The sequence below is a fragment of the Adiantum capillus-veneris genome, chromosome 10, assembly GCF_014529385.1.
Source record: "Adiantum capillus-veneris isolate H3 chromosome 10, ASM1452938v2, whole genome shotgun sequence".
Taxonomy (NCBI): Eukaryota; Viridiplantae; Streptophyta; class Polypodiopsida; order Polypodiales; family Pteridaceae; genus Adiantum; species Adiantum capillus-veneris.
In genome coordinates, this window is record NC_140940.1 from 38043852 (window position 1) to 38058298 (window position 14447).

Below are 14447 nucleotides of genomic sequence, written 5' to 3' on the forward strand. Positions count from 1 at the left end.
AGGGGTGGTTTAGAACCATCTTTGGCTCCAAATCTCTGTTAGCAATGAACATGAAACCATTGAAACCGTCACTTCCTTCCCCATAAAAGATAAGTTCTTTTCCTATAGCCTGTTTTCTCTTGCTACGAGCATCTAGATGGTGCTCTTGAATGGCCTAGCAATTGACTGCCTTCTCTTTCTTCACTTCTTCCCAGAAGAGAGTGCCCTTCTTTCGAGTTTTTAATCCCTTCACGTTCCAAGATTGAATAGAGAGAGTATCCATCATTAGGAAAGTGGGACAAATTCTTCTGCCTCTAGGAACTCTTCAACAAAGTTCCCATTCAGGTTGTCCTCTTTCATTGGCTCCTTTTCTATTGGAACCTGCATGGTATCCAGCTTGGAAGTGAAAAGGTCCTCTTGATTCGTCTTCACCAAAACTTCGAATATGTTGTCATATAGGAAAGGAGGCTTTGGGAAATCCGGCGGGAGACCTTTGATTTGTCCCAGTCCCTAGCCTGCACTTTGAACCGTTTACATGAAATATGAGATACTTGTTGTCAGTCCTCATCTTTTGACCTAAGCGTTGGAGACATCATGATCTTCTGCATTACTGGGGTGGCCATTCTTTGCTGAGTGGTGGATGAAAAGCGGTAGTTTTGGGTGGTCTTGCCCTTACCCCGGTTGCGATGATCTTATTTCTCCATATGTTTATCCGAGTTGACTTTATTTTGACCACCCTCTGCCTTGCCAAGATTTTCAGTAGGCTTCTTTGTTGGATCTACTGTATTCGTGCCACACTGTGAGGGAGCCTGTAATTCGCTTCTCTCCATCACTTGGTCTATAGGCTTTAGCACCTCAGCGGGACATGCCCTCGCATAATGTCCTCATTTGTTGCATTTGAAGCATGCCTCGAAGAAGGTGTTAAAGTTCATGGGAATGATCTTTAGTCCTACCCCAACATTCACCACCAAGTTCTTTGGCTGTGGCTTCCGCAGATCCCACCGATTCAAACCTTGTTTGCTGCTACACCCGAGGCTCTGGCAGATGGGACAAAAAATGGATCACCAAGCAAAGTTGTGTGGTCCTTCAAGTTCTTTCTAAGCCATATGGGGAGGTTGACAAACTCCAACCTTAATGGGTAGAGATCCTTGAATGCCTCGTTAGATTCAAATAGAGGGTCCCAAGCGAGCACACACACCGGTGCACGATTGAAGAACAACTGGATTTTCACCAAAACCCTCTCAACCATTGCACTCTCGTTGAACTAAACACCACGAATCCTTTTGCTATATATTGGGTGAACATTACCGAGCCGTGCTGATTCAGAACCAGTGGATTCCAGAGCGAGTTTTATTGAGCTCCATTCTATTGGGAACTCTCCCCATAAACCCGAAGACGAGAGTGGAATTTGCAACCTTCACAAGTTGTCTTTTCACAATGGCAGGGGGAACAACCACCATAACGGCATCTTCCACCTCGACACACTATGGGAGCGCCTTCTCGAGTGCTTGGAAATCTCTGTCCCCTTTGGCCACTTACGGAGCATCCTCCTGCGTTACTGAATCTTCACGCGACCTTTTGTTCAATGATAGTGCACAAAGGATTAACGCTAGGTCATTTTCCAACTGCGTTTTTCTTTGTTTCAGTTCCTCCTTACTCAGATTAGTAAGGGAGCTTTGACCGCTATCATCGGCACCTGGTTTTGCAAAGTTGCTTGTCGGATTGATAGCCTTAGAGCGTCGAGCTGCTCTTTGCCTGCCACCACTGCTTCGGGGAGCTCGCCATGGCGTGGTGCAAAGCCTCACCGACACCCCCCCTTCTATTCAAAACTTAACCCCAAGTAGGTTCCCCACAGAAGCAACACCTTTGCTTTGCCGAAAAGTAAACAAAAATGGGAAGCCTAAGAAGAAGTGCTGAAAAGCGATTATTTACTTTAGAAAATAATCGTGAATAAAGGCACTAGCAAAAGCGATTATTTACGAAGCTGCGACTCTTCTAAGCGCGATTATTAACTGTGAGCGTGAAGCCCAGCACATGAAGATGGCGATGGCTCTACCTTCTATGCTCATTCCGCTTCTTATAAGCCCGTGTTTGTTGCACTATCTTTTTCTTTTAATACCGCGACGTATGCAAGGTTCAGAGAGCACAAACTCTACCCACAACAAAAACACTGCCCAAACTAGACAGTGCTCAGCAAAGGGCTGCAGCTTTTCTCCCGAGGAGAGCCAACCTCAACTATATGCAAGTCGGGAATGTTCTTGAACGACATCGCAAAGAAGGGTTTTCTGTGGATGCGCACTGAGAACGCCGTGTTTTCAATTGAGCAGCAAGCGTGCGATGCACACAAGTCTGCAGTTGGCTGACAGGGCTTGCTCAAGAGCTTAAGTTGCACTGCCATCATCCGTCACCGCACCGCACCCTCACGTTCCTTCCTAGGAGACATCTTCACCTCAAACCTAAAACCTCTACCCCTATTGTTTTAGAATGTTAAATTGAAGCTTCACCTTATAGTAAATTCTATAGATACATACATACACACTTACACGCACACACACAAACATATATATATATATATATAATTTACATGCACACATATACAGAGACACATGTATATATATTGATGAGTTTTTTTAATTTCACATTTCATTTCATAGTCTCACATGGCTTGATTTTTTTTGCATTCTATAATTTAATTTTAGTCCATATTCGAGAAAGTCTCTTTATTAAGTGATCATCGGTCGAGTTTCCTCCTCACAAATAAGCAAACCAAAAATACGTAAGATTTTTGAACTATTTTTCACATATTTTCCAGTTTTTCTTCCCATTATTACCATGGTTTGCAATTGGCTAGTCTCAATTTTCACTCGATTCAAGGATAAGTTGAGGCAATCTTTTTTCGATCACTTTCAACTTAATGATATTATCACTTTCTTATTGTTTTAGAAAGCCATCGTGACCCTTTCACTTGTTTATTTCAAATTTCATTTCACACCCTCACATGGCTTGACTTTTCTTACATTCTATAACTTAATTCTAGTTAATATTCAGGAAAGTCTCTTTTATTAAGTGGCCATCGGCTAAGTTTCCTTCCCACAAAGAAGCGAACCAAAATTACTAGCATATATTTAAAATTTACAAATTTTTGAACTATTTTCTACATATTTCACTAGTTTTTATTCCCTTTACCATGGTTTGCAACTAGCTAGTTTCCATTTTCAACGAGCTCAAGGCTAAGCTGAGCCAATCTTTTCTTGAACACTATTTAAACTCAACCTAATGATTTTATCACATTCTAATTATTTTAGAAAGCCACCGTGGTTCTTTCACTTGTTCAATATTGCAATGTGAGCGTCTTTATATCTCAAAAGAACCCAATCATAGGGTTAGCACATAAAACTATATTTACTCGTGGGGCCCTATAGCTAACAAGGTATAAAACATGAAGAACACTAGACCCAAAGTAGATGTAAATGGGTAATGCATGTGCACCCCATCTCTCATTAATTAGATAATCTTTACTCATACTCCGACAAAACTACATGATGAGTCTACAATACTGCTACATGCATGCATAATTGAACTATTTGGAGTGTTGTGAAAGACGTTTGAGCAAGAGTCATATTGTGAGAATTGTATGTGTATGTGTGGGCTCATGGACTTGCACTTTTTCTTTTTTTTTTTTTTGGGGGGGGGGGGGGGGGGGGGGGGGGGGGGGGGGGGGGGGAAGGGAGAGAGAGAGAGAGAGAGAAGCTTTCTATTGTAGCATTTACATGGCACCACTAAGTCAAAATAGCGAGGTCCAATGAACAAGAAAATTATTAGCAAAAAGCCCCAATAGCCTCTTCTCTACTGATACATGATGAGTATGAAAAGATTACAAAAGGTTAAAAGGGAAAGATTCAAAGGCAGCTAAGGAGCCTTTTATTAATTAATAGTGAGGGCCCACTCGATAGAATGGTGGGCATTCACGCCATTGCCGCGGCTGTTGGCCGGGTGGCTTGTGAAATGGGGCATGATCTCCAAGCACTTCAGGAGGCAGTGCAAGTTGATGCACAAGTGCCCAAAAAATTACAAATAGAAGGGGAATAATTGGAAAGGTGGATTGCTTAGGCAGCTGATTATGATGCATGGGAATGGGATACAAAGAAGGGATCATCAGCACAATATACATTTGGGATAAGGTGTACATGAGGCTAGGATTATGAGGTTTTGAGGGCAAAGTCACACACACACACACACATGTTCAAGGTGGGCGCTAGCTTACCGTACACACGCAACGTGTTCATCAAAAATGGCATTCTTGATTAACCCATGCAAATGCTGGCTTGGCTTGATCATTGCATGTGTTGATCAAGAATGGAGCTAAAAATATTGGGGTCTTTTTCTTTTTTCTTGGTTGATGAGGTTCAGAATTGGTCCCCTTCAAAAGTTTGGCCAAATTGCCAGTTGGAGGGGGCTACATCATAGGCAGCCATGGTGCGGCCATCACTCGTAGTCACTCGGAAGGATAAGCTTTGCCCACAGAGGTTTCCCCCATCCTTCCAATTTTGACCCCACGTGCGCTGCATTTGCTGCCATCCTGTCCCCGATCCCTTGACCTCCACCGAGCGCACGTCTCCCGCGCCCCCCACATTCGTCACCAACACCAAGTTGAAGAAGGTGTGACCATTCACTTGGAAACGGACACCGCCAGACCGGGAGCATTGAACCCTGCACATGGTCTTAGCATCATTAGCAGTGCTCCAAATAAACTTTTATATAGGAACTTGGAAAGCCTGTACATGAGAACTTTAAGAGGTAAATTGACTAAATTAAGAGGTTTTTATGCTAGATCTCACTAAATTTAGCAGGGTTTCAAACCTTCAAATTTAATATTTGGAGGTAAATTTCAAGATTTGTAGGCTTTAAGACTAAATTTCTCTAAAGGTTAGAGGTAAATTGACTAAATTTAAAGGCTTTAATAGTAGATTTTAAAGGTTTTCTAGCCTCAGACATATATGTAGGTAAATTTTTAAAATTTATACACAAGAAGTTTTGGATAAATTCTCACAATAATTCCCACATTGTGACTTACCTCAACACCATGAGCTTCTGTGAACGAGGCACCGTATACTTAGCTAGGTACGATTGGGGGAAGGGGACCGCCGGCCCGGTGGGGGGGCCAGCGGTCCCCTGCCCCCAATCGTACCTAGCTAGGTATACGGTGCCCCTCGAGCAGAAGCTCATGATGTTATGCATTGTATGAAAAACACTGAAAAAGACTCTGTTTTCCGACATGAGAAAATTTCTAAATCTTCTAGTGTTAGGTGGGATCACAATAGACCTAAGTTTTATGCAAATGCTTATTATCATCCCTGCAACATGAATACATAGAAGGGGAGAGGTCACTGGCAGCAAATTAATGACATGCTGTTATGAATGCACACTACATCAATCAGGGCTCTGACATGGTTCTACATTGACCAACAGGAACCCTGCAACATGAATAAATGCCACTGGCAGCATTAAGGGCATGCTGTTATGAATGCACATTACATCAATCAGGGCTTTCTGACATGATTCTACATTGACCAACCGGCCTACCTTCGGAAGAGTAGAGGCACATGGCCATATGGAATTTGTGCTATCTGCGAGAAGGCAGGCTGTGCCAAATCAAAGTGCTGCTTGGGAGAATCGCACCACCCACCATTGCTGCCTTGTGGACACAGGTTTGTTGCCGTCACCACAATAGATGGCTGTCCAGCTAAACATCCGTCACTTTCACATTTTATCTCGAAGCATGCCCCGCAAGTGTCGCCTCCGGTAAAGAGCGGAGCACTTAAGGCGGTGGTTAGGGTACCATATGCAGAGATTTGATTTCCATATCCACAAGCCCCATCTACACACATACATACAGAGATCAAAACATTAGCTTTTGGCTGACATTTAGCTAATTCCTCTTGCATTGCCCTCATCATGAAATCTTACCATTTGTCCCAGAGGCGTCGCTGCCGCCATAGTATGTGGCATGTGCTTGACTCCACCCAGAATTCCCCTCTCCTCCTCTTCCGTAGTATCCGCCCAGGGAGACGCAAAAACTGCTCAGTCTCATCATGACAAGGATGGAAGCCATGAGGGCTACATGCTGCTGCGACAAGCTTCTTGGCATGGCTGATCCTCTTCTTCGCGAGCCTGACGAACTAAGGTGCGTAATAACCAAAGCAGAGAAGAAGAGGATGGGTTACAGGAGCTGGGCGATGACGGTATAAGTAGAAGTGTTCATGGAGGGGCAATTAGAGTACACACACAGAATGCGCTCTCTCTCTCTCTCTCTCTCTCTGTGTGTGTGTGTGTGTGTGTCTGTGGGTGATTGCGGTGATGTGAAGGCAGAGAATTGAAGAAGAGAGCAGCACTTGCAGATCAGACGTCGAAGCAGAGAATGAGTGGCCCCAAGTGGCTTGCATGTGCGCATGTGGAAAGTTGGCCATGCTTTTGCCTACAAAATGGGGCTTCTATTACTTTTCAGGTTATTGAAGAAGTTGATCCGTGCTGGAGGCTCATCACCTAACTCCTCCGTGTCGGCAATTTGCTAACATTTCACATTCACTGCGACTTAACAATAACCTCATATCCACATTTGGAGACAAAGTGGAAACACCGTTCACGCTTGATCCGATCCGACCGCCCAATTGCCGCACACGCATGGTCAATTTGTTTGACAACCAATCAACCACCTACTCATCAACGGCACACCGAAACAGATACAATCAAGACTATGTGTGCCAACTGATAATTAACAGTTAGAAGTTAATCCTTTTTCTTCACAGTCGGTCTATCTTTTCCTGAAGCTTGTTGGCAAAGTTGAGGGCCTCCTCATATTTACTGGCTAGCTCAAGCACTTCATCCTTCATCTCCTGTACCCAATTATAGATCACATCTAGAGACCCATTGTCGTCAAGGAATCCTAGAGGTCTGCAGCCCTTCCTGCATAAAGCTCCATGGGTATTCAGTTGTAATTTTGCTTCTCCCTTATAAATTCAAAGCGTTGGAGAGGGGGAATGGGGAGCACGTCCAGCGCGCCAACACGGTTTGCCAACTATAGCCCAGGGCACACACTGCACCCCAATCCACTTTGCGAGCACCTTCGACTCGCTCGATTCACCGAACTCTGCGCGCACATGCGCTCACATAGACACACCTGAACTCACACAACCCGCACCCATCTGCAATAGCCTTTGCGCACTCCCACTCATTCAAAACACCACACGCACTCTCTCTCTCTCTCTCTACAATACTCCGTCGGAGCGGTACACACTTGCCGACACGCCCGCACGCACAGACACGAGAGCAAAACAGAAAGGGGGAAAGGGGGGATGAGACCGCGCAAGAAACTCGACTGCAATGCGTAGTTCTTCGTCATTCACGCAAGAAATTGTACAATCCTCATAGCCGCAACCGGTGTGGACCAAAATACACGAAAGGGCGAGCCCTGCTCAAGCCCGAGCACAAAGTTTCCATAGTCTTCCTGCTCCTCGTGAGCTCTCCATGCCTCCAAAACGAGCGAGCAGACAAAAAAACTAAAAAGACCCCCTCATTTACCAAAAAAAACGTTTTTTATGAGGCCTCTTTCTTCATTTTAGCATTTTCGCTCCTCCTGTGACACTTGGCGGGCTGTGTTCACCACCCAAAGACTTCCTCTTATCTCATATGAGCCCCTAGGGAGCAACGACGGCGCCGTCGTTGCTCCTAGGCGGGTAAAAAACCTCCTTCTCAAAAGACTTTTGCAACGAGGGCCACTGCCCGTGTGAAACTGGGCTAGCCACGCAATCATGCCATGTCATCACCCTCCTCGCGCGCGCGTAGCCGCCCAAAACCACCGCACCGCCGCCTGCAGCACCACCACAACAGCGCCATGCGCGGACGCCATGGCCACGAGCTCCCAAGGAGCCCCTCTCTCCCTTTGTGATACTAAGGGGGCCTCATGGCTCAGCCCATATAGTCCGAGCTCCCGGCCTCTCACTCCGCATGTGGGACTTTCCAGTGTGCCACGTGGCACCCTCCAATGCCTTGGCCTTCAAACCTCATGAAATACTTCACATGAAGAATGAAAACCATCCAAATTTTTTGGCCTCCTTGTATAAGCTTTCCTTTGTGGCTCCCGGACCCGATTGCCAAGCAGAAGAAACCAACGGAGACTCCACATTCCCGGCCCCGTCTACACCTGTCATCTCTGCATTTCAAACCATCTGCACCCTCGAACTAAGGCCTCTAAAACAAGGAAAAAACATCTGCAATTTTTAGCCGCCCAAATGCTCCCAACTTCATTTCATTGTATCTGACCGAACGAGCATCCGATGGACGTGCAGTCGATTCCAACTAGCTCCACATGGTAAACATTCCCACCGAGAACCTTGGCAAGGCTCAAAAACCACCAGATGGCACATCTTCCCATGTAGCCAAGTGGGCTCAGAACCGGCCCCCGAAAAATCTTCAAATGACCATAACTTGCTATCTAGATCTGCGATTCACAATCCGAGAAGACAGGCATGCTCCACAACTCGAGCACTTCACGCATAGGCACTCACATCATCTTTTGCCAACCACTTGCACCTGCCCAATCCGACGAGGATCTACAACGCACCCCACTTCAAATGGCCATATCTCTCTTATCAGCGGGCTCCGTTTGATGAGCCGTCTGGACCTGCTCGAAAAGCACACCAAGGGCCACACTCTGGCATGCAAAACCACCACTTCGGGCATATAGACCCACCATCCAATTTAGTGCCTGACAACACACCCATGGCCTAAAAGGCCGCATCAAGCATACACTTTCACCTGCCCTTGGCTGCAGCCGCACTTCACAGCTACACTATCACCTAGGCCCGCATCTGCTCGACCACATAGCCCCGCTTGTGCCCATTTCTATCGTCGACAGCATTTGGTTGCACCATCATTGCCCACCCCCTTGTTGAGCATTTATGCTCAACCAAAAGCATACTCACTGCACACCAAAACGGCACAACCACACCAACACTGAGCAAACCTCAAACCACACCACAACCTGTATGTACAATATATACATAGCTCCTTGTTGCTGCTCATCGGGCGGGTTGCCCAACCCCCTGGACTATCTGCTATCAACCTCCAAGGTCAAACACCTGGCATTAGCCATCACCATCCACCTGCTGCACCTCCCTATAGAACTGCTCCCCAACACCAACCCAATAGTGCATATAAAATGCACCCAACATCTCCTCACTACTCCGCACAGTCACTAGCATCCAAGCATTCAAAAGAGCACTTCCGTGCTCACCACTTTGCCCAACGGCCATACCAACACTGGCACCAACATCAGCATACAAACCTGACCCTCCCTCCCAACCATGTAATGTGGAGGCACCCTCCACGGACTCATGCAACTGGCGTACTGCCCACTGCACTGCTGCACTCACAAGCATGGCTTTCAACACCCAATGGCACATCTCCCTCGATGGCCTAGCTGCATCCATAACCTGCTCTTTCTCTTTGTCCATGGCCAAAAGTACCTGTTCATCACCCAAACCTGTGGCGGCCTCAAGCAACGGCTCCTCGAGCTCATCCTTGCACATAGAGCCACACAGCTCACCTAATGCCTCTTGCAGACCACTCTCTTTAACCTGTTCACTTTCCACAACCATGGCAGCTACCTCTTTCCCGGCCAAGCTCCGAACCTGTCTCACTATCAAAGCCCACTGTACGGCCACTTTAACCAGCATCACCATTAACATGGTGCCGCACAAAACCTTTGCCTGCATACTATCATCCTCAAGCTCGGGCACTATCACCTGCTCTTCGACCACAGTAGCAACCATCACATCTTCATGTACATAGCAGGGTAGCTTTACCTGCACCATTTCAAGCTCATTGGAATCTGTCTCCTCGCCATAGGACGCGGACTTGTCCTCTCTACCTGTATCCCACAAATTGGAGCTCGAACTCTCATCACCACTGCTATAGGCCGACTCGGTAGCTACATCTTCACTCTTAAGCTCCACAAAGGCTTGACCACTGCCAACTTGGCCCTGCACACTCTTATCATCAAGCTCCAAACTCTTGGCATCTCGGCCACAATCTGTCACTTTCTCAAGAAAACCCTCCACAAGAACATGCTCTACTGCCTCTTCAAGCTTCACTTGGCACCTGGAATCTACCATCTTCGTTGCATACAGACTCTCTTGAACACATGGCTTTCCCTCGTTAGCAAGCACATCCACCATTGGCACTAGCATCCTGCAAGCAGACACCTCCGGACAAGCAAAATTCACCATTGGCCTTACCTTAGCAGGCTGCATACTTTTCATCATTGGCACCATCCTCTGCGGGCCCAAAGAACACCCTGCTGTTGCCACAATCAGCGCACAATCTACCGGTTTAAGCAAGCCAAGCTCCACTTTTCTTCTCACCTTGCGGCTCTTTAACCTGGCAACCTGGACCGCTTCACCATAGCACCTAGTCTCTTCATCATCAACCTTTTCTCAAACGACAGGATGCAAACAAGCCAAAAACTTTTCCAATTTGAAGCAGTCGCCGTTAACCACATGCGTAACAGCCACCAACTGTTTCCAGTGAGCTTCAAACTCTGCCACAATGTGCGCTCCTTGCCGCACTGTCGAAGCAAGGGCCTTGCCTAACACTGTGTGTGAGCCATAGACGGCTCCAAGAACACAACTAGCTTAACTAGTAAGCTCAAAAGAGGGCAATGGTGTGTCACTCACCGCTCTATGCTCCTGCCATGGAGGATTCCTCGCCGCGAAGAAGAAGGAGACGCCGCTACGTCGCGCTCAACCGTTTCACCGCCGTGGTGCCGCCGCAATGCTCGATCGCTCTCTCTCTCTCTCTCTCTCTCTCTCACACACCACACACACACACACACACACACACACACACACACACACACATACACACACACACAAGGAGGTGAAGAAGAAGAAGATGGAGATGGAGATGGAGCAAGAGCACTCTTCTATTGCACAAATGAGAGAATGAGTGAATTTTAGGTTTAGTTGGCTTTTATATGAGCTCACCCCATTCACACTTGGGCGCCCATACTTAGCCAACTAATCCCTTGAATGTCCCAGTTACAGTGCGCTTCTCATCGGCGATCACTCTTACCCTTTTCCTATTGGTCCGACAAGCCCGATACCTGACTCTACCAAATACATAATACACGTCCGTCGTAGGTGATGGTTCGTCGAGGTGGAAGAGCATTTGAGATGAATTTCCTTAGCCTTCTTCAGTCACTGCAAAATCAAACAACATTGGCACAGTAATTGCATTCTCATAAGTGATTAAAAAGCATATGCAGTTTTAGGTAGACAAATTGATTGGTAAAAGAATTTCAAACAATTTGTCAGCAATGAACATTAAATTGCAATGTAATCAAATGCATAAACAGATGTAAAGGTAAAAAATTAACAAGTCTGGGGTCGCTAATTTGACGATCGAAAGGCACTAGAGATCGAATATTAATACCATGGGTAAGCTTCTTAATTTTCTGTGGTCAATTAAGTTGTTTAATCACGAGAGCCAAGTATTCATGTTCGAGGGCTAACTAGAGGCTATATCTAGAAGACCTTGTAGTTAAGCTACCATAAAAGGAATTTCTCATGAAATCATCGCCTGACTGAATACTTTTTCTTTGACCCCCCAAAGTCTTTTCACAGTGATTCAATTTGATGTGTGTGCTTATTTTGTATGCCTTGGGTTTTTTGCTTTTCAAGGAAAAGCGTCCACATTGGGAACCTCTAGGGCTCTAGTACCATAGGCAATACATGTGAGTGAAGTACCAAATCAAGCTGCGATTTCTCTTCCATCTTAAGATTTTACAGTGTGGCACTTTGATTTTTTGTTTGTTCATGTTCAGCATTTTAATTTGTAACTTTGGGGGGTCATATAACACTGATACACCTCCCCAGGCTCATCACACTAGTTAACTCCCTTTATAATACTTAAGCTAAAGGTCAATAGGGTCAAGCCCACTAGAAAGCCCTAGTACATTTCACACAATGCTACCTAAATCGGATTAAGAACCTAAGTAACCATTGATTATTAGGAAGGCATTCCCCATGGTATTAAGAGAAGATCTCTAACACCTAACTTGGTCAAACTAGCTTAGTCGGACTGCTTGATTTTTAAACCTAGACAAGTGATTATGACAAAAAATTACATTGAATTAAATGTTTGATACTAAGCAAATGCGGTGAATATTAGGCTACCAATCACAATTAAAGCAGACAATCATAGATGCAAAAAAGATAAGGGGCAATGCTAATGGACAAGAAACACCCGTTTGTGTCGATGGTCGCGCTTGATTTGAAGAGTGAGTCGAGATAAAGATTCCATGAAGGTCCAAATCCTATCAATAGCAACACGCTCCTTTACACACTAGGAAACAAAAGGAATACCTCCAGGAGGCACATTAGTGGGAAAAGGTACCAACACTTATTGAACACAACAAAAAACATAAGGAACCCTAACCTAATTATTTGCACTCCCCCTAGAGAGTCAAGGGAATAGGATATTGTAGAGGTTGGGGAAAACCCTAAGGCTAAACCCCTATCCTCGTCGTCGAGATAAACAAAGTCATCATCCATGAGACCATATGTGCCATCCGTGTAGTCCTGTAAATTTTCTTCTTCATCATAGGTGCCCATGTTTACTAAGAAGGTCACTAGACGCCTATAGTCATCTTGGCCAAAAGGGTAGGCTTGTGCAATGGGAGAAACGCTCTCTACTAAGTGTGGATCAGACGTGGTCAAGAGACGTATCAGCCATTCTAAATCCTCAAAATTCCTCTCACATGCTAGCATACCTATCAAATCCCATTCACATGCAAGCACTGGAAAGACCATGTGAAATATTTGGAAAAAGTAACGAGGGTACCTCTCACCCAAGGCAGGAGTGGATGACTCTAGCGTACTGATCCACATAAAACACAAACTTGATAGCAAGAAGGTAATAGTGAAATTTCTTTACTGCGTAAATCATAGCTAGACCTTCGCGCTCTGTAGTAGTGTAGTTCATCTCAAGATCATTTAATTGGCGACTTGCAAAGCTAATAGGGTAGTCCAATTTATGTTCTCCTGGTTGAGTTAGAACACACCCAATAGCAAAGTTTGATGCATCAATATGCACATGAAAAGATACATTCCAATCAGGTGTTCGCAGGATTAAAGCACTTGTTAGGGCCTTCTTTAATAACTCATAAGATTGATGACATTCGTCCGTCCAGTGAAACTCGATAAGAAGCTTGTACAATGGACGTGCTATCTCAGCAAAGTTTAAAATAAACCTTCGATAATAACCAACATGGCCCATAAATCTTTGAGCTCCTTTATAGTTTGTAGGTGGTGGCAAATCGGCAATGGCTTTAATCTTACTCTCATCTGTGGATATCCCGTTCTTGGACACTATATGCCCTAGAATGACTCCATGCTTAACCCAAAATTGGCATTTGAAAGGGTTCAATGAGATGCGATAAAATCTGCACCTTTCAAATATTTTTCGTAGATATAACAAATGCTTCTCCCAAGAAGAATAAACACAAAGGTCGTCTAGGAAAGCTTCACAAAACTCCCTTAGAAATTCTTTAAACACAGTGTTTATTAATCGTTGGAATGTAGCATGGGCATTTGTTAAGCCAAAAGCCATAACACGAAATGCAAACACTCCAAAATCTGTGATAAAAGCAGTTTTAGCTTGGTCCTCTAATGCAATTGTGATTTGATTGTAACCAGAGTACCAATCTAAAAAGCTATAAGCTTCCTTGCCCGCAACTCTCTCAAGCACATGTTCTGAATATGGCAAGGGATAATGATCTCTCCTAGTAGCTACATTAACTTTCTTGAGGTCCACGCACACTCTTAGTTTACCATTCTTTTTTGGCACAATGACTATTGGAGAAACCCATTCTGAGTGCTCAATAGGGTATATGAATCCACATTGGATAAGTTTTTCAATCTCCTCTTGTACAATTTTGGCGTACTTAGGATTCATTGGATAGGGTCGTTGCTGGACGGGTTTAGCAGTGTTGATCATGGGAATTGTATGTTGCACCACAAAAGGTGGAACGCCCTTCATGTCATGATATGTCCAAGCAAAGATATCCTTGTATTACTTGAGGAGCTCCTTAAGTACAGCCTCTTTAGTTCCGGTAAGGTCTTGAGCAATAAAGACTGGCTTAGACTCCTCACCTGGTTCTGCTAATTCTATCTCTTTAACTACCGATGGACCATCATAGACTCCAATGCTTCCATTGGTAGGTATTCGTTGGGCTTTGGCATACACAACCTTTCGCTCTCCCGTGGTATACGATTTAAAATGTTCAGAGGCTGTATGTAAGTCAGCAGGCTCTTGTCCTGATAGAGACCTTTCTTTTAGTTCTGCCTCCTTTTGTTGTTGAGCTAACTCTCGGTTTTGACGTCTTCTTATAGTTCGACTCAATTTCCGCT

At 45.1% G+C, this 14447-nt stretch overlaps 1 protein-coding gene across 1 annotated transcript; it reads right to left on the reverse strand.

Annotated features, from left to right (window-relative positions):
• Positions 1–3777: 3777 nt before the first annotated feature.
• Positions 3778–6394, reverse strand: LOC147448706 (expansin-A11-like). Its single transcript, XM_086521241.1, has 3 exons — positions 5947–6394; positions 5563–5857; positions 3778–4689 (listed from the first exon to the last, which is right to left on the reverse strand). Exons 1-3 carry the CDS (start codon positions 6125–6127, stop codon positions 4386–4388), a joined length of 780 nt encoding a protein of 259 aa, XP_086377367.1. The 5' UTR covers positions 6128–6394; the 3' UTR covers positions 3778–4385.
• Positions 6395–14447: the final 8053 nt, after the last annotated feature.